The 17,464-nt window shown below is 41.3% G+C and overlaps 5 protein-coding genes across 5 annotated transcripts; 1 reads left to right on the top strand and 4 right to left on the bottom strand.

The window, feature by feature from the left end:
• Positions 1–584: 584 nt before the first annotated feature.
• On the bottom strand, positions 585–1,960 carry LOC135698764 (zinc finger protein 717-like). The gene is made up of 2 exons (XM_065218896.1): positions 887–1,960; positions 585–828 (listed from the first exon to the last, which is right to left on the bottom strand). The coding sequence occupies exons 1-2, from the start codon at positions 1,882–1,884 to the stop codon at positions 684–686; spliced, it is 1,143 nt and encodes a 380-aa protein (XP_065074968.1). The 5' UTR covers positions 1,885–1,960; the 3' UTR covers positions 585–683.
• A 2,417-nt stretch (positions 1,961–4,377) lies between these two features.
• LOC135698699 (zinc finger protein 26-like) lies at positions 4,378–5,667 on the bottom strand. The gene is made up of 2 exons (XM_065218778.1): positions 4,615–5,667; positions 4,378–4,555 (listed from the first exon to the last, which is right to left on the bottom strand). The coding sequence occupies exons 1-2, from the start codon at positions 5,607–5,609 to the stop codon at positions 4,411–4,413; spliced, it is 1,140 nt and encodes a 379-aa protein (XP_065074850.1). The 5' UTR covers positions 5,610–5,667; the 3' UTR covers positions 4,378–4,410.
• Positions 5,668–11,867: 6,200 nt separating this feature from the next.
• On the top strand, positions 11,868–13,255 carry LOC135698700 (zinc finger protein 431-like). Its single transcript, XM_065218779.1, has 2 exons — positions 11,868–12,928; positions 13,004–13,255. The coding sequence occupies exons 1-2, from the start codon at positions 11,946–11,948 to the stop codon at positions 13,185–13,187; spliced, it is 1,167 nt and encodes a 388-aa protein (XP_065074851.1). The 5' UTR covers positions 11,868–11,945; the 3' UTR covers positions 13,188–13,255.
• On the bottom strand, positions 13,234–14,457 carry Bub3 (mitotic checkpoint protein Bub3). Its single transcript, XM_065218780.1, has 2 exons — positions 14,150–14,457; positions 13,234–14,084 (listed from the first exon to the last, which is right to left on the bottom strand). Exons 1-2 carry the CDS (start codon positions 14,342–14,344, stop codon positions 13,296–13,298), a joined length of 984 nt encoding a protein of 327 aa, XP_065074852.1. The 5' UTR covers positions 14,345–14,457; the 3' UTR covers positions 13,234–13,295.
• Positions 14,458–15,468: 1,011 nt separating this feature from the next.
• LOC135698767 (zinc finger protein draculin-like) lies at positions 15,469–16,816 on the bottom strand. The gene is made up of 2 exons (XM_065218900.1): positions 15,799–16,816; positions 15,469–15,737 (listed from the first exon to the last, which is right to left on the bottom strand). Exons 1-2 carry the CDS (start codon positions 16,689–16,691, stop codon positions 15,557–15,559), a joined length of 1,074 nt encoding a protein of 357 aa, XP_065074972.1. The 5' UTR covers positions 16,692–16,816; the 3' UTR covers positions 15,469–15,556.
• Positions 16,817–17,464: the final 648 nt, after the last annotated feature.

Consider the following 17,464-nt stretch of genomic DNA (forward strand, 5'->3'; position numbering starts at 1 on the left):
TAATTAAGGTACAAATCCCTGCTGCCGAATTGTATTTTGCTTTCTCCCTCTGATTATTTCTAGTTGATAATGTATAATATACATATATTATATATAGAAAAGCATTATTGAAGAGGTTGTATCAATTAACCACTGCATTCGAGCAGTTAAAATGACGTTTACTACCAATCGAACTTTGAAATAAAACCTCGAATAAAACATTATTTTGAGATTTTTTCTTCTAGAACCACGAGAAAAGTAGCCAACATTTGTGCGTTTGATAGAAAAATAGAAATTAGTTTATTTGTTTATTTGTTATGGTTGCATCAACAGACTAGAAATAGTCCCAATGATGTGTTGTAAAAAATACAGATTATACAGACGACATACATATACTACAGTTACTACAGTTACAAACGAAAATTAGTTGGTCCAGTTTTGTGAAATCGCTGGTAGAAAGTCACGCTAAAACTGCTTGACAAAGTGGTCAATTGCAGTTTATGACCAATGCATCATCGTTGATACGCTTTTATCTCATATTTAACATATTTTGTAAATTTCTCAAAATGCAAAGATTTTTTATTCCTAGATTAACTATTTGATAAGCAATACCCGATCATTTCAGCTTCACTTTAATTATCATCAGTCCATTTACAACGGTTTTAACGATACATCTATTGAACAGCTACAACACTAACATCCCATTATCCTTGATTCTCCAGTTGGTCCGAATGTTGTTTCCTTCTGTGTACCGCCAAGTTGTTCCTGGCAGCGAACTTTCGATCACAAAACTCACACTGGTAAGGCGTCTCACCCGTATGGATGAACATGTGGTCCCTGAGGTAGCGCCTGAAATAAGAAAAACCACAATACAAACCGGTCCCATCAAATGCAGCAAAATTCCTACTTGTAGAACGTCTTCCCACAAACTTTACACGGCACCTTCAGTGAATTGGTTGCTTGGTGAGTCTGGAGATGCTGTTTGTAAAATGCCCAACCCTTTATCGACTTGTAGCACGTTTCGCACTCGAACCGCTTTCTTTCCCTCCTATGAACATTGATAATGTGCATACTCATCACCACATTGGAGCCGAATGTTTTGTTACAGTTTTCCTCGGGACATTCGTACGGCTTTTGGCCCATGTGCATATTCTCGTGCTGCTCCATGTACATCTTTTGCATCAATTTTCCGCAAAGTTCGCACATGTACATTTTTGCCTCCTTTTTTGCCGTCATCCTTCGGGCCTCTTCGAGTTGTGCATCCTGCTCTGTTCGGCACGGTTCACTCGTTTCCAGGCCACTGTCTATGTTCTCCTCCGGCCTAATTTCCACTTGCTCTTCTATCGGTTTGAAAGTAACCGCCACACCAACTCGTTCAAAATTCATCACCGGCTCCCTTATCGGTTCCAGCACCATCTCCTTCCTTTTGGTCAACCGATGGATCTCCTGGTTATTCACACCAGAACACCTGAACAGTGCATCCATTTCGGCTCGATTGCGCTTGACCAACCGATGACACGAAACCAGGCTCAACTTGTTCTCATCGCTCAGCCAGCTGCCGGGATGCAACATCATCAGTTTCTTCCCGTGCAGTGTATCAGCCTTCCTACAGGTCATCCGGAAGTCGTTGATTATATCCACCATCATTATACAGTTGATGCACACAGATGTTACTCTATCGGAGGAGAATATTTCCACCACTACGGCGTCCAGGATCTTCCGGCAAAGATCCGATCCAGGTGCCATCGTGTCATGAGTGTCCGCTCGAGGAAGAACTCGCATACAGAGACGACACTGGCGGACGTCTTCTTTCTTGAGGCGGAGCTTGGTTTTGATCGGTTTAAGGAACTTTTTGACAACTGGGCCTGCACTTTTACCGGGGACAGTTTGTTCCGTAGAAGCCATCTGATGGGAGCTCTATAATGCGGTGAATGGTTTAAAAAGCAATTTTAATTCAAGAAATACATTAAACTTTTGTGAAAACTATAAACCGTCGGTCGATTGGTGAAAGACGGAAATAATGTGAGTCTTTTGTTTGTAAACAATAATCTAGTACCTAACGATTTTCAGAACGCAGTCAGCATGTTGCAGCAGAGTCATACTCAGGATTCTGTAGCTACACTGAAAACAGTCCACTACTATTTCGTAGAGTCGGTGTATAATGAGTCACGCAAAGAGAAAAACAGTTGAACTCGCATCACGGTTTTCGAAAGATTCTTTTTCTTTTAACTTGGCAACAGAGGACTTCTGCATCAACTTCAAATGACTTCTAGCGAGGAAAAAAATAACGGCTGTAGTATATCATTATATCAGTGATTTTGTGGAATTATCTTAAGGAAAAATAGTAGAAATTGTCATTACTGATCATTACAAAACGTATTGCATGACAAATGTAATGCTCACTGCGTGTATATGATCATTTCTTCTGTTATATTTAATATTTAATTGCAATACCTTTCGTGGACCTTTCATAGCATCGTAATGCTTGTTTACTTTGCACGATAGGTAGCCGGTTTGACAGTTCAATAGGTAGACTTGGCTTCACTCTTGGCGTGACTCATTATACACCGACTCTACTATTTCGTAGGTTAAAAATGAAAACAAAATACCACTAAATTTCGGTAGAACGAATATTGTATTTGAAATGAATACAACAAACTGTTGTTGATGTTACCATGCTGCGTCAAAAACGGTGGCGTAGTACGGGGAACCATTATTTCTAGTATGAACAAAAACAAAAGTGATTGAATCACAACCTAAATTATTGTTGTACACACTTAGTTTTTTCTACCGAGCTCGGCAAAATAAGTTTCACTGGGATCTCAGCAAAAGTGACATTTGATTGCTGAGTCTCGGGTAATGGTTAGCTGAATCTCAGCAAACAAAATGAAATGTTTGCCGAGTTTTGCACAGCCGAGCTCAGTAGAAAAAAAACTTAGTGTGTAGTAAACGATATTTCAGTTAATTCTACAGTAAAGGGCCACCCACATTAGATCCGTTTGCGTTGCGTTGACGTAAATTTGACAGTTAGACAATAGATTTAGCTGTCACTTTGCCGCAACGCGTCCGATCCGGATCTAATGTGCGTGAGCCTTAACTACTGTCGAGAATAATATTGTTAGCCATATTTATGTAGGGGAAATGACGGCTTCGGCATGCCAGACTATTTTCGGCAACCCAAATTGAAACACTATTTTCACTGGATTTCCTTACGAAAACACTTCGCTGAATGCATGCAAACGATTCTTTATGCTTTCAGCTTCAATTTGACTATATTTTTACCACCAACAAACCGACATGAATGACCATACCAAAAACAATAAAATGTCTGACCAAAGCACACTACTGACATCTGGCTCCGTGTTCGTGGGAACAATTTAGCTAAGCCATGAATCCGCATGCAAAAGTTATGAATTGGTTCGTGTCTGATTTATTCTGGACAAATTATTTTTATCTAGATCAAAAAATGCTATGGTTTTGACAGTTCGGATCACTGCACATTTAAATCAGCCGTTTACGATTTTCGGGCATAAGTCAGAATTAAGTGTCATGTCGGTTTGTCGGTGTTTTTACCACTGAGCAAAAGCAATCTAGCAAGGTTTTCTTGAAATGCAACACACGCACTACAAATTGTAGCTGATTTCGAGTTGCCGATAATAGAACAGCAGATTTACATGCAGTTCAAATGGAACGGTTGCCGAAGAAAAACTGGTTGCCGACAATACTCGCACTCACTAGAGAAGATTGGAGCTTTGTAAAAGCGTTTCAAAACAGTTTTTGACCATTCTTTCGACTGAAATTGACCACTTTGTCAAGCAGTTTTGGCGTGACTTTCTACCAGCGATTTCACAAAACTGGACCAACTAATTTCGATTTTTTTATGAAACGCACAAATGTTGGCTACTTTTCTCGTGGTTCTAGAAAAAAAATCTCAAAATAATGGTTTATTTCAAAGTTCGAGTAAACGTCATTTTAACTGCTCGAATGAAGTAGTTAATTGCAGCTGGCAGCAAAAGATTGTAAACAAACCAATACTGCATATGTGTGCGTTCGTTAGAAAAAAAAAGGCTATAGAAAGAAGGTCGCTGCTTAGGTTGCCGAGAATACGTAAATTCCCCTAATAATTTCTACTGCGAAAGTAGAATTTGGTAGAATTGCATTGATTTAAGACTTTCGACCGCTTTGCAGATCCTAATCAAATAAAAAAATTCATCATTTATGAAAACTTCTGTTAAATTGAAATCTCAGAAAAAAAATTGCAATTTAGAATATAATACGGCTTTATCACATATTTAACATGTGGTGAATTTCTAAAAAAGTTAAAATATAGCTTACTTGAATTTCCAGAAACAAAAAACTTCCAAGTTTCCGTTCAATTTTAATCATTAAAAGCCCATTTACAACGGTTCTAATTACATCACCAGCATTCCATTATCCTGGAATCTCCAGTTTGTCCGAATGTTGCTTCCTCCTGTGTACCGCCCAATTGTTCCTGGCAGCGAACTTCCGACCGCAATACTCACACTTGTATGGCATCTCACCCGTATGGACGAACATGTGGTCCCTGAGGTAGTGCCTGAAACAAGAAAAACCACAATACAAACCGGTCCCATTCAAATACAACCAAGTTCCTACTTGTAAAACGTCTTCCCACAAACGTTACACGGCACCTTCAGTGAATTGGTCGCTAGGTGAGTCTGGAGATGCTGATTGTAAAATGGCAGGCCCTTTATCGACTTGTGGCACGTTTCGCACTCGAACCGCTTTTTCACATTCTTATGGACATTGCTAACGTGCATATTCTTCACCAGATTGGAGCTGAATCTTTTGGTACAGTTTTCCTCGGGACATTCGTACGGCTTCTGGCCCACGTGCATATTCAAGTGCTGCTCCATGTACATTTTCTGCACCAATTTTCCGCACATCTCACACATATGCAGGTTGGCCTCCTTTCTCGCCACCACTCTCCGGTTGGCCTCTTCGACTTGTGCATCCAGCTTTCTTCCACACTGCTCACTCATTTCCGGATCACTGTCTATGATCTCTTCAGTATTGATTTCCACTTTATCTTCGTTTGGTTTGACTGTTACCACCCTTACCGCTAAATCAACTCGTTCAACATTCAACGTCGGATCCTTCTTCGGTTCCAGCAACATTTCCTCTCCTGTGGTCAACCGATGGATGTCCCCGTTACCCAAGCCAGAACACCTGAACAGTGCATCCATTTCGGCTCGATTGCGCTTAGCCAACCGATGACACGCGACCAATGTCAGCTTGTTCTCATCGCTCAGCCAGTTGCCGGGATGCATCATCAGCAGTTTCGTCCCGTGCAGCGTATCAGCCTTCCTACAGGTCATCCAGAAATCGTTGATTATATCCACCATCATTATACAGTTGATGCACACAGATGTTACTTTATCGAAGGAGGTTATTTTCACTGCTACAGCGTCCAGGATCTTCCGGCGAAGATCCGATCCGGGTGTCGTGGTGTCATGTATGTCCGCTCGAGGAAGAACCCGCATACAGAGGCGACACTGGCGGATGTCTTCCTTCTTGAAGCGAAGCTTGGTTTTGACAGGTTTTAGGAGTTTTGCACTTTCACCGGAGACAGATTGCACCGAAGCCATCATATTGAAGCTCTTTATGTGTAATGATTTATAAACGTAATAATGTAAACTTTAATTAATGAAAAACAACTTAATAATCCCCTGATGGTCGATAGTAAGATGAAAGCTGAAGATATTTGTTTGTATACAATAATCTAGTACCACTTGCAGAACGCAGCCGACACATTCCTCGGCAAATCTATCACGCTCCCGAGTCGTTACCTATTTTAGAGTCGGTGTATAATGAGTCACGCCAAGAGAAAAACAGTTGAACTCGCATCACGGTTTCCGAAGGATTCCCTTTCTTTTCACTTGGCAACATAGGACTTCTACATCAACTTTAAATGACTTCTAGCGAGAACCAAAAATAACGGCTGTAGTGAATCATAATATCAGTGATTTTGTTAAATTATCTTATCAAAAAATAGTAGAAATTCTCATTACTGATCAAAACCAAACGTATCCCATGACCATTTAATGCTCGCTGCGTGTTTATGATGATTTCTTCAATTTTATTTTATATTTCATTGCAATACCTTTCGTAGACCTTTCATAGCATCGTAATGTTTATTTACTTTGCACGATAGGTAGCCGATTTGACAGTTCAATAGGTAGACTTGGCTTCACTCTTGGCGTGACTCATTATACACCGACTCTAACCTATTTATGGGTAAAAAGCTACCCAGAATGAAAGCAATTTTAAATTATGTTTGACTTCAATCAACAATCAATACGAAACTAACGATTTTAAATTGGCTCACTACTTGACTAGCCTATTGGTCCCAAGCAAACGATTAACTTACCCCAATCTAGTCGAAATTCTAGTACTACACAATGTTTGTTTTGATTCGCTATGAAAGTTTGACAGATAAAATGAGGGGTTAGTGGATTTTCCTATGTTTCGAGGGGTGAATCGATTAGCTTGGGACCGAAGAGAGTACCAGAGCTGAGCCAAAAAGTAAAGCACGTTTCTTGGGGACCTTCTAGTCTTAGAGTTACCTCTATTAGTACGTTCAGACTACAGAGTTATAACATAGAGGTAACTCTAAGACTAGAAGGTCCCGAAATAACGTGCTCAACTTTTTGGCTCAGCTCTGGTACTCTCTTCGGTCCCAAGCTAATCGATTCACCCCTCGAAACATAGGAAAATCCACAAACCCCTCATTTTATCTGTCAAACTTTCATAGCGAATCAAAACAAACATTGTGTAGTACTAGAATTTCAACTAGAATAGGGTACGTTAATCGTTTGCTTGCTTTGCCTTGGGGAGTCCGTATGAATACCGTATCAATGTCGATTTCCTAGGAGAAAAAGAAACTTAACTGCATTGAAGAATAACAACCCATGCAAAACATGCCTTATCGAGTAAAATCCCTTCGTACGGATTGTCCGAAGCTGAGATGTTGATGAAACCTCTGATGACATTTGCTGCTCCAGAATAGTTCTCTATTTCGTCCTCGATTTCGTCTTCCTCGTCAAGCCGTTCTTCAAAAATAGTCTCCTCCAGAAACATTTTCTGCATCCGTTGAACTGATTTGATAACGTTTGTTTTTAATCTCAAGCGAGTAAAGTCTTCGACGTTGAGTTCCAAAAAAGTTGAAAGGTCGGTGATTCCTTCAGCCTCTATGGACAGCCATACCAAAACAAACGAATGATTTTTTGAGTAAATATTGCTGATTGCATCTGAAACTGGACTGTCCCAAAAATGCAAAAAGTGTGATAAAAGTGCACGTTTCCGTCAAATCGTTTTGATGTCTTGGGAACACTTATTGCTTGCATCATAAGGAATAAGTGCACCGAAGACACCAAGACGATTAGAAGTAAACTTGCAATTTTATCACACTTTTTAATAAGTGAAAACGCGCTTATTAGTCCAATTTGGTGTGAAATGCGCAATATTAATAATAAAGGTTTTCGTGCAATAGCTTTCAATCAACACTGTTCAGCAAGGCAAGTCAAAATTGAGTAAATAGTATTCAACTCAATAAGACGGTAGTTTAAACGTGGTGGGCTTAAAGAGTAAATTGGGTCAAAAGATCTACGTGTAACACTAATAAAATGCTAAGAGAAAATGCTCATTTTAGTCCTAGTTCCACTAACACACATGTGATTGAAAAACATCCATTAAACATAAAAAGAACTTCTCTCACGGATTTTGCAACACGTTAGTAACACTATTTAGTTTGGGTCGTTTTTTCGCTCCGTGTATTATATAAAAATCACAAGCCCAACATTTAAAATTAACGCAACTACTTTCGTGTAAAGCTCTCTAGTACTAAAGCACTTTACTTTTGTAAGCTATTTAAGCTAAGTAGGATTTTAAGAACAAACGACCAAACTGACGTGTGTCAGAAAACAACCGGATCCAATCCTCTTAGGATCCAATATTAATACAAGATCTGATTGTGATAATTTTAGTTCGTGTGGGTAAGTGGACAAAAAAAAAATACAGCGGGTTCAATCGCTGCTTTAATTCAACTCACTGAAAAAAGTTGTTACGTCAGTTTGAAAAGTTGCACGTAATTTTCTTACCTTGACCTGAGACGTCTTGACATATGTGCTGACAATATTAGATATTAAATTTTATTGAATTAATACAATAAAGAGGAACAAGTATAATGTTGACATCGATGTTTACGGTTGATTTTCTGCTGTTTTGCGAAGTTTTCACTGATGTACGTCAATAAACTAGTAATCGCGATTATAACATAGAGGTAACTCTAAGACTAGTAGGTCGCGAAGAAAATCATTATTATTTTTGGCTCACTCAGTACCAGAACAACGGTCCCAAGCAGTCCCAAGCTATTTCACTCACCCCTGCATGTTCTGCATGAATCCACACACCCCTGATGTTATCTGTCAAACTTTCATAGCGAATCAAAACAAACATAGTGTAGTAATAGAATTTCAACTAGAATAGGGTACGTTAATCGTTTGCTTGGGACCAATAGGCTACTAAAGTGGTGAGCCAATTTAAAATCGTTAGTTTCGTATTGATTGTTGATTATAACACCGTCGTGAGATATATTTTGCGGTGCTTCCAAAAGGTTTCCACAACGCGAAAGTTGTGTGCTGGAAAATCTCATTCAAGCTGGTCAGCTGATCAGTTTCAATTACCCGTACTTCGTACCAATGAGCTGGATTACCGAGGTGAAGCAATCGGTTAAGTTGTGTGAGTAAAACCCCTGTACGATACAAGAAATTAATGACGTCACTACTTGCGTTTACGTTGATTTTTTCGGATTTTTTGGTTTACTAATACAACAATATTTCACGATCTGCTTCACCTCTCTCTGTACCTCATTGACTTCGTACGCCTGCAGGATGTCGTCGTACCAGAGAGTTTCGCACAGTTTTAACAAAACATGAAGTGTTCCGTTGCTTTCGATTATCTCCTGGATTATTCCGTACGACGGGAAAAGTGCATTTCCGTGATGTTTCAAAGCAACCAGAAGATTTTTTCGGAACTCCACTCCATTTAACAAAACAACCTTTGGGCAGAATACGTACTCCACATCTTTTAACAGACGATCTCCAGCGATTATGTTATTTTTATGCTTCCTCTGACCTGGTTTATGTACAGTTTTATCGCATAGTGGATTGTCCAAAACATCTATCACCATCGTAAGGCTTAAGGCTCTTACAGATGTTTTTGAAATTACGACATGAACTTGCTTGAGTTTTTAAAGGTTTGTTTTTTTGCTCAAAGGGCAAGCAATTGAATTGCTTAACATTACCACTCCGTCTTATGCATTCTTCGTAATGCAACAAATGATGCCCTTTATTAATGCGCTTCGAGAAGTTTTGGTAGAACAAGTCTTGGAAAAGCCGAAGGTGTTCATTTAACCATACAAGCATGTCTTCTGATACTACTGGCGATAAGAGTATTCGGGTAACATTGATGAGATGTCCTATCATCACTATAAATTGGCAGTCTCGATCAATTTTATCGGCGAAAAGGAACGTAAATGATCTCAATAAGAGGAAATGTTGTGCAGCTGTCTGTTTCAGTTTGTGCTTGTCTGGTGCAGATAACATTTCAACCGTTATATTTGACGAAGGACGATTTTTGCGGTCTGCAAATCCGTAACTAAACGAGCTGATGCGACTGTTGATGAAACTTTTCGTGAACTGCATTTTTTTTCGTTTATAATATGAACTTAGTACTAGTTGAATGGTTAAGGGAATAATTCCTTCCGCCAGATCGTGCATTACATCTAGAGCCCAGTTATTTGTGACGTGAAAATTCTTCAAATTGTTCAAGATGCACCCACTGGTTTTCAAACCACACTCTGATGGTTTTATAGTACCATCCTGAACAGCCGTTAAACTCGTTTGATACCAACTAGTTGTGCGTATAGGGTATGTTGAGGTAGGATCCTTATGGAACAGTGGACGAGATATTGTGCACATTCTGCAAAAGAAATTTGCCCCCGGTCCAAGGAGCCCAAAAACATCATGTGCTGCCAATGTATCCCCACAAAATATTGTGACTGTTGCTCTGATCTCGAATGACTCGTCTCCGTATTGAACAATCACTCCGTCTTCTAGCTTTTTAAGGTCTGACACTAAAGGTTCAAAAATTTTATTGAACCTAACCTTGGGATAAGCTTTAAAGTAGTCACTTTTTTCGTAACTTAATCCGGTTCTGTAAGAGACATATTTTTTTACGTCAGGTTTTCCTTGCTCAAGATGTTCATTAAGTAGAAGATCGCGGTTCCGAGGATTTCGGAAGATTAGCTTCAGTGTATCGATTATGGGTAAATAGGCAAATGTTTCATTTACACGAACTGTTTCGTCAATTCCATCTGTATGATGAACAGCATCTCGGTAGCCTACACATTTCATCACCGGCTCGGGATAGCTTCCTGTTAATGTTTTCAGAAACCTTTGTTGGCATGAAAAGGACTTAACATTTTCAAATAAATCGAGTGATTTAAATGTACTCAAAACATTAATAGCTGATTCGGAGGTCACATCAATGTTGTTTTCTTTTAAATATTCAACAATCTTTTCCTCCAGATACGAGGAAACTTGGCTTATCATGTTCTGGCATATGCTTACAGTTTCCGCAATTTTATTGTGTGGAATACCAACATTAGCTGTGAGCCGACAAATGCTCATAGCTGCCACTTTTTTAATGTCTTCCAATGTTATAGATCTGGACGTTGCATTTGCTTCAGGGAATTGCTCACTACTTTGTGATGTGAAACACGAAGGTTCACCTGGAGTCCATGCTTCTTCAAGCTCTGAACTCGGTGGATGCTTTTCCTTGATGTGTCTCTTCAGGGAACGCAAATGCTGATAGCGCATTTGGCATCTTGGGTATGTACAATCAAAAAACGCGAAATTTTCTTCTAAATGGCCCTTTTCAATGTGCCAATTAACATGGCGCCCGAGCCCCTCTATATAGCCCGGAATCGGCCGACCGCAGAAAAAACAAATGATGGGATCTTCATGCATCTGAAGATCCATCTACAAAGTACAATGAAAAAAACAAATGTATTTTAATTTTACTTACGGAAAAGATCTCTTGCTCCTCCATCAAGAGCTCCAATTTGTTTTAATATGTCTTCCATTTTTTAACACTTACTTTAACTGCGCACTTTAACTACGCAGAACTGCGCAATATTCAATTTTAAAATGGCGGAAAAATGTTGAGTTTGGCAGTATAGACAATTTACAAACCGTTCGGTAATTTTAATTTTTTTTTTTTATATATATCTTTATTAAAGAGACTTTCAGCCGTTGGCTGGCTCGTCTCCGAAGGGTAATTTTTACAGTCTGGTTTGTAAAAGACTTTTTTTACAGTACATTCGTCAATTTTTGACAGTATTGCGGGATTTCAGGCATTTACAGTTTCGATCAGTAATGTTTATATACAGTTTTCGGTAATTTTCTGCAAATTACAGAAATCCAGTTTTTTTTATTGCTGGAAAGTGGTAAAACATCAAATTTTACCAAACATTCGGTAAAAATGACATTTTACAGACCAAATTCAGCAAAAAAAGTACCGAACAAAATTTAAGAATTTTGGTGTGTAGTTTATGTTTGTGGCCAGAAAAAACTGAGTTTACATTTAAATTTACCTCATATTTTTGTTTCGACGGTAAATTTTTCTGCGTGTAGGTAAAATTGAATATCTTCCAAAACAGACATTCTTACCCAGAAAATATTGAGCTCCGGGAGCGTGTCATTCAGAGCGCAGCCAATATGACGATTTTTGGTCCAACGTCCGCAACCAAGTTTTTTTGATCAACATCCAGCATCTTTCATTCTCCTTTCTCGCGCAGACCGTGATTGCGGTTCATATAACAGATCCAACATCTTCCTTCTTCCGTGTTACGACAGGCTAGGACCATGGCTGGCCCATCTCGCCCCGAGCTGGTCTTTGAACGGATGGATATTAAAATTGAAACATCCTCAAGCCCACCGACAACCAAGGCCACTATGAGCAAGGATACGGCCGCAGTCGAGAAGAAGGATCTCAAGCCGGTTAAAACCAAGATGCGCATCAAAAAGACTGACGTCCGCCAGTGCCGGTTGTGTTTGAGGGTTGTCCCACGGGATGATGTCCAGGATACTAGAACCAACGAGTCGGACATCCGCCAGAAGATCCTGGACGCCGTTGGGGTCAGGATTAACGCCAACGACAAGGTGAGATCGGTATGCATCAACTGTCAGCTGGTGGTGGATATGATCAACGAGTTCCGGATGACCTGTCGGAAGGCCGATTTGCTACACAGTACGAAACTGTTGATGATGCATCCGGGAAGTTGGTTGAGCGAAGAGAACAAAGGCACGTTGCAGGTGTGTCATAAGTTGATTAAACGGAACCGAGCTGAGATGGATGGGTTGTTCAAGTGCTCCCGGGTTGGAGATGGAGATATTCGGTTACTGTCGAAAGGGAAAGAGAAGGAAGTGGTGCTGGAAGAGATGCAGCATACGGAAGTAAAGGTAGAAAAGATGAACGATAATGAACAGGGAACAAGCGATCAATGCGGGATAAATCTAAGGCAATCGCAGCGAAGGATTATGTGCGATATATGCGGAATGTTGATTCGAAAATGTAATGTAGAAAACCACCTGAACATACACTTGGGCATCAAACCGTACCGGTGCTCCCAAGAGGGATGTGAGACAATGTTCTACAGCAAAATTAATATGAATCAGCATGTAGCATTGGTGCATCATAAGGATCGCCAGCGGCACGAGTGCAAATTATGCCACCGGATGATCAAGGGCAGAGTGGGTCTCCAAGCCCACATAAGAGCGCAACATTCCAACAAGGCTAAACACCCACTCAAGACCGAATGCAGCATTTGCGGGAAGATGTACTACAAGTATGTATTCCGATTAGGCGGAGTGATTTGTACACGGGGGGTTTTTTTTTATTGATTCTGGTGTCGTTTGTCTAGGATGTATATAAAGGATCACATGGCCACACATACGGGAGATCTTCCCTACGAGTGCGAATTTTGCGACAGGAAGTTTGCTGCCAATAACAACTGGTTATTCCACAGGAAAAAGTACCATCAGGATGAGCTGAACGCACAATATTCGGCAGATAATACGTCAGAACATAAAAGACCTTTACAATAGACTGTTAAATAAGTTCAACATCTGATTAGTTAATTTACCACACAGAATATTTAATCCACAAAATTACATGAAACATAGAGCTACCTTAGAATTATTAATCATCTCACATTATTTTGGTTTCGTCTCCGCTTCGCTCACGTACCTCACGTACAGGGTCGGTTCCGGAACGGGCTCCGGTGGCATGTCCGCTTCGTCCAGGTACGAGCAAGCAATGGCCAGTGTGCTTCCGTCGTAGCTGAATGCCAGCGAGGAGATCGAACTATCATACAGATGGAACTGGCACAAGCGTTTCTTGTTGAACCCATCCCAGATGTTGACGTATCCGTCCGATCCGCCGGTGGCAAAGGTGTTGAATACGTTGTGGAAGCTGATGGCATTCACCGGGTAGATCAGTTCCATGTTATTCTCCTTGGAGCGATGGCATTTGAAGGCAAACTTCTTTTTCTGCACCTCCGGGTCCATGTCGAAATACTCCACCGCCACACGACCCTCAATCGAACTCATCACGTAGCCTTCCTTGTTCGGGAAGCATCGAATGGCTCGCGTCTGGAACTTGAGGGACGATTCCCTCCTGGTCAGGTACTGTCCCATGTTACGGAGATCCCACACCAGAACCTTTCGCTCGGAGGTGGCCACCACCAGTTTCTCGTCAATGCAACTCATCGAGTATACCTTTCCGTTGCTTTGTTCGTACTTCCCTACGCAATCCTTATCTCGGATGTCCCACATTTTGACTGTCTTGTCCCAGCTTCCCGTCAGGATGCCGTTCACTTTGGACGAGTATTCGACGCATTTCACCCCGGCATCGTGACTTCCGAGGATGCTTTCGGCGTGTGTGTTCAGATCGTATAACTTGACCAGGTTGTCCAACCCGGCGCTGACCGTACGGACCGAGTCCTGAAAGAATGTTTGCCCATTAGTTAGAAAAATAAGGTTACTATTCAGAAGGTCATCCAACTCACGTGAAAAGCACAATCCAGCACCGGTGCATCGTGGTAGTACTTCTGGCGGAGGGTGTTGTTGACGACGTCGTACAGCCGGACGCTCGAGTCCCAGCTGGAAACCAGCAGAAACTGATTGGTGTTGGGTGAAAACTTTACCGACGATATTATATCGCTCGGGGCGTTCTGGATCTGGGTTTCCGGTTTGCGTTCCATCGTTGGCCGGCTGCGGTTTGTTTGCGGGTTAAATTGAACGAATTTTCACTGAAAATAAACGATTTTTTTCACCGCAAACAATGGGAGTAAATTTCGACGGACGCCTTAGCTGTTATGCGGGATTTCTTCTGTTAAAGTTTTTTTTGTCTTTTTTGCAGGTTATCGAATTTTTGAAATGCACGGACTGTCAAGTTGTGACATTTCAAACGTTTGATACCGACCACCGGATAGCAAAACGGCGCTGTAGTGCAGCGCGATGGAAATGGCTGCGTACGTAGGACACGAGGGAATCGACAGAATCCTGGTGTTTACCAACAAATCGTGATACACAAAAATCGGAAGCAAATCCGATCTGGCCGGATAATAATGAACCTGCTGCCGCAGACCGTGAAAAAAGCCCTCAAGGCCGTCAAAACGCAGATCCGGTTGAAAAAATCGGAGATCCATCAGTGTCGTCTGTGTCTGCGCGTTTTCCCGCGCGAAACCGACACAGACAGCGTGGACCTCCGCCGGAAGATCCTGGAAGCCGTTTCGGTGCAGATTACATCCGAGGACAAACTGAACCTGGTGTGTATCAACTGTTTGTTGGTCGTCAATATCCTGTTTTCGGGCGGTCTGCCAGCGAGCGGACACGATTCACCGAACCCGGCTGCTGATGATTCATCCGGGTAGTTGGCTTAGCGATGATAACGCTGGAGGCATGCCATCGACTGGTCAATAGAAGCCGGGCCGAGATGGAGGCGCTGTACAAGTGTTCCGGTATGAAATTCGATATCGCCAAAAACAATTTGCACGTTCACAGGAAGAAAAAGCACTTGGACAAGCTTAAGAAAGAATAGATTTTCAACGATAAATTTAAATAGGTATGTGAAACATTCAAATTTACACTATTCATTTTTTTTGAGAACATTTTGCCATTCAGAGGGTCAACTTTCGAAATCGTATCGAATCTAGCGTTGAGAATCATAAGGGCCTAACTGCGATGGTCGATTCTCTCGTTGCATTATTACAGTTAGGTAAAAGGTTGTATTAGGCTGATGCAAATATTATTTTCATCAGTTCATCAGTCAGTTTGAGACATAATGTGGGACATACCACCGGAGCCCGTTCCCTGTACAGGAGCGAATCGGAGACGAACCTAAAATAAGGTAGCTCTATGTTTCATGCAGGATTTTTGTGGAATAAATATTCTGTTGAGCTTATTTAAGTCTATTATAAAAGTCTATTATCTTCTGACGTATTATCTGTCGAACATTGCGCGTTCAGCTCATCCTGGTGGTACTTTTTCCTGTGGAATAACCAGTTGTTATTCGCAGCAAACTTCCTGTCGCAAAATTCGCACTCGTAGGGAAGATCTCCCGTATGTGTGGCCATGTGATCCTTGATATAAATCCTAGATAAGACATCCGAATCAATAAAAAAAAACCCTTATGCAAGTCAATCGGAATACATACTTGTAGTACATCTTCCCGCAAATGCTGCATTCGGTCTTAAGTGGGTGCTTAGCCTTCTTGGAATGTTGCGCTCTTATGTGGCCCCGGAGGCCCACCCTACCCTTGAGCATCCGGTGGCATATTTTGCACTCGTACCGTTGGTGATCCTTCTGATGAACCGATATTACATGCTTATTCATATTACTTTTGCTGTAGAATGCTGTCTTACATCTCTCTTGGGTGCACAGGTAAGGTTTGATGCCCAAGTGTCGGTTCAGATGGTTCTCTACACTACTTTTATGGATCAACATTCCGCATACATCGCACATAATCCTTTGCTGCGATTGCCTCATATTTATCCCGCACTGATCGCTCGTCCCCTGTTCATTATCGTTCATCTTTTCTATCTTTACTTCCGTATCCTGCATCTCTTCCAGCACCACTTCCTTCTCTTTCCCTTTCGACAGTAGCCGAATATCTCCATCTCCAACCCGGGAGCACTTGAACAACCCATCCATCTCAGCTCGGTTCCGTTTAATCAACTTATGACACACCTGCAACGTGCCTTTGTTCTCTTCGCTCAACCAACTTCCCGGATGCATCATCAACAGTTTCGTACTGTGCAGCAAATCGGCCTTCCGACAGGTCATCCGGAACTCGTTGATCATGTCAACCACCAGCAGACAGTTGATGCAAACCGATCTCACCTTGTCGTTGGCGTTAATCCTGACCCCAACGGCATCCAGGATTTTCTGGCGGATGTCCGACTCGTTGGTTCTAGTATCCTGGACATCATCCCGTGGGACAACCCTCAAACACAACCGGCACTGGCGGACTTCAGTCTTCTTGATGCGCATCTTGGTTTTAACCGGCTTGAGATCGCTTTTCTCGATTGCGGTCGTTTCCTTGCTCATAGTGGCCTTGGTTGTTGTTGAGCTAAGGTGCTTCAATTTTAATCTCCATCCGTTAAAAGAGCAGCTTGGATTTTTAGGAAAAATCTTAAAAGCCACCACGAAACGAAAGAGGGAAGATTCTGCGATGTTGATCAAAACCAGGGCTCTACAATTTCGAAGCTCTAAAATGAACTCGTGTTTTGTTTCTCTCATACATACGTGTTCGACGCTTCATTTCTATAACGCCTAGCTAGACTATCAGCAAGAAACGAAAATAAAAAAGAAGGACGCTTGGAAGGAAAGGCTGGCTGTGGAACTTCTCGTCGTTGCTTTGCTCATCGCTTTCAATGTAAATAACGTCGATTTTCTAGTTAAACGAACTTCATTATGGCTTTCAATCCCCTTTCACGAACACTCTATCGCCGCTCTTTCAATTTGTTTAAAATGCGTTATGTCCCGTTTTCGATCATTTTTTTTTAGATAAATATATGGATGGAAGATAAATTAGAAATATGACGTGTAATCTTCAAGTGTTTTGACGTGAGAAATGCTTTAAATGTGTTATTTCATTTTCCGTCATATACGTCATGAAACCTCTGTTGATGTGTTTCATGAAAGAGAAAACTATCAAAGTCGAGCGCTCTTTCGCTCATCCATTTCGACGAAGCTTGAAAGGAAGACCAATGGAGCGACGGGAGAAAGAGAGACAAGCGATTGAACATTTGTTTGTGCACGCCGACTGAGGTTCTAGAATGCTGCGAAAATGTTCGACTTTAACAGAAAAAGAAAGCCAG

The sequence above is a fragment of the Ochlerotatus camptorhynchus genome, unplaced genomic scaffold (assembly GCF_037179485.1).
Source record: "Ochlerotatus camptorhynchus isolate MF236.1 unplaced genomic scaffold, CSIRO-AGI_Acam_v1.1 ptg000094l, whole genome shotgun sequence".
Taxonomy (NCBI): Eukaryota; Metazoa; Arthropoda; class Insecta; order Diptera; family Culicidae; genus Ochlerotatus; species Ochlerotatus camptorhynchus.

Excerpts from the sequence above, each read along its gene's own strand:
- LOC135698764 (XM_065218896.1), bottom strand. The coding sequence starts at position 1,884 with ATGGCTTCTACGGAACAAACTGTCCCCGGTAAAAGTGCAGGCCCAGTT. Across the intron at positions 829-886 it reads TGTGGGAAGACGTTCTACAA|GCGCTACCTCAGGGACCACA; the intron begins GTAGGAATTTTG and ends TTCTTATTTCAG.
- LOC135698699 (XM_065218778.1), bottom strand. The coding sequence starts at position 5,609 with ATGATGGCTTCGGTGCAATCTGTCTCCGGTGAAAGTGCAAAACTCCTA. Across the intron at positions 4,556-4,614 it reads TGTGGGAAGACGTTTTACAA|GCACTACCTCAGGGACCACA; the intron begins GTAGGAACTTGG and ends TTCTTGTTTCAG.
- LOC135698700 (XM_065218779.1), top strand. The coding sequence starts at position 11,946 with ATGGCTGGCCCATCTCGCCCCGAGCTGGTCTTTGAACGGATGGATATT. Across the intron at positions 12,929-13,003 it reads TGCGGGAAGATGTACTACAA|GATGTATATAAAGGATCACA; the intron begins GTATGTATTCCG and ends TCGTTTGTCTAG.
- Bub3 (XM_065218780.1), bottom strand. The coding sequence starts at position 14,344 with ATGGAACGCAAACCGGAAACCCAGATCCAGAACGCCCCGAGCGATATA. Across the intron at positions 14,085-14,149 it reads TGCTGGATTGTGCTTTTCAC|GACTCGGTCCGTACGGTCAG; the intron begins GTGAGTTGGATG and ends ACATTCTTTCAG.
- LOC135698767 (XM_065218900.1), bottom strand. The coding sequence starts at position 16,691 with ATGAGCAAGGAAACGACCGCAATCGAGAAAAGCGATCTCAAGCCGGTT. Across the intron at positions 15,738-15,798 it reads TGCGGGAAGATGTACTACAA|GATTTATATCAAGGATCACA; the intron begins GTATGTATTCCG and ends TGTCTTATCTAG.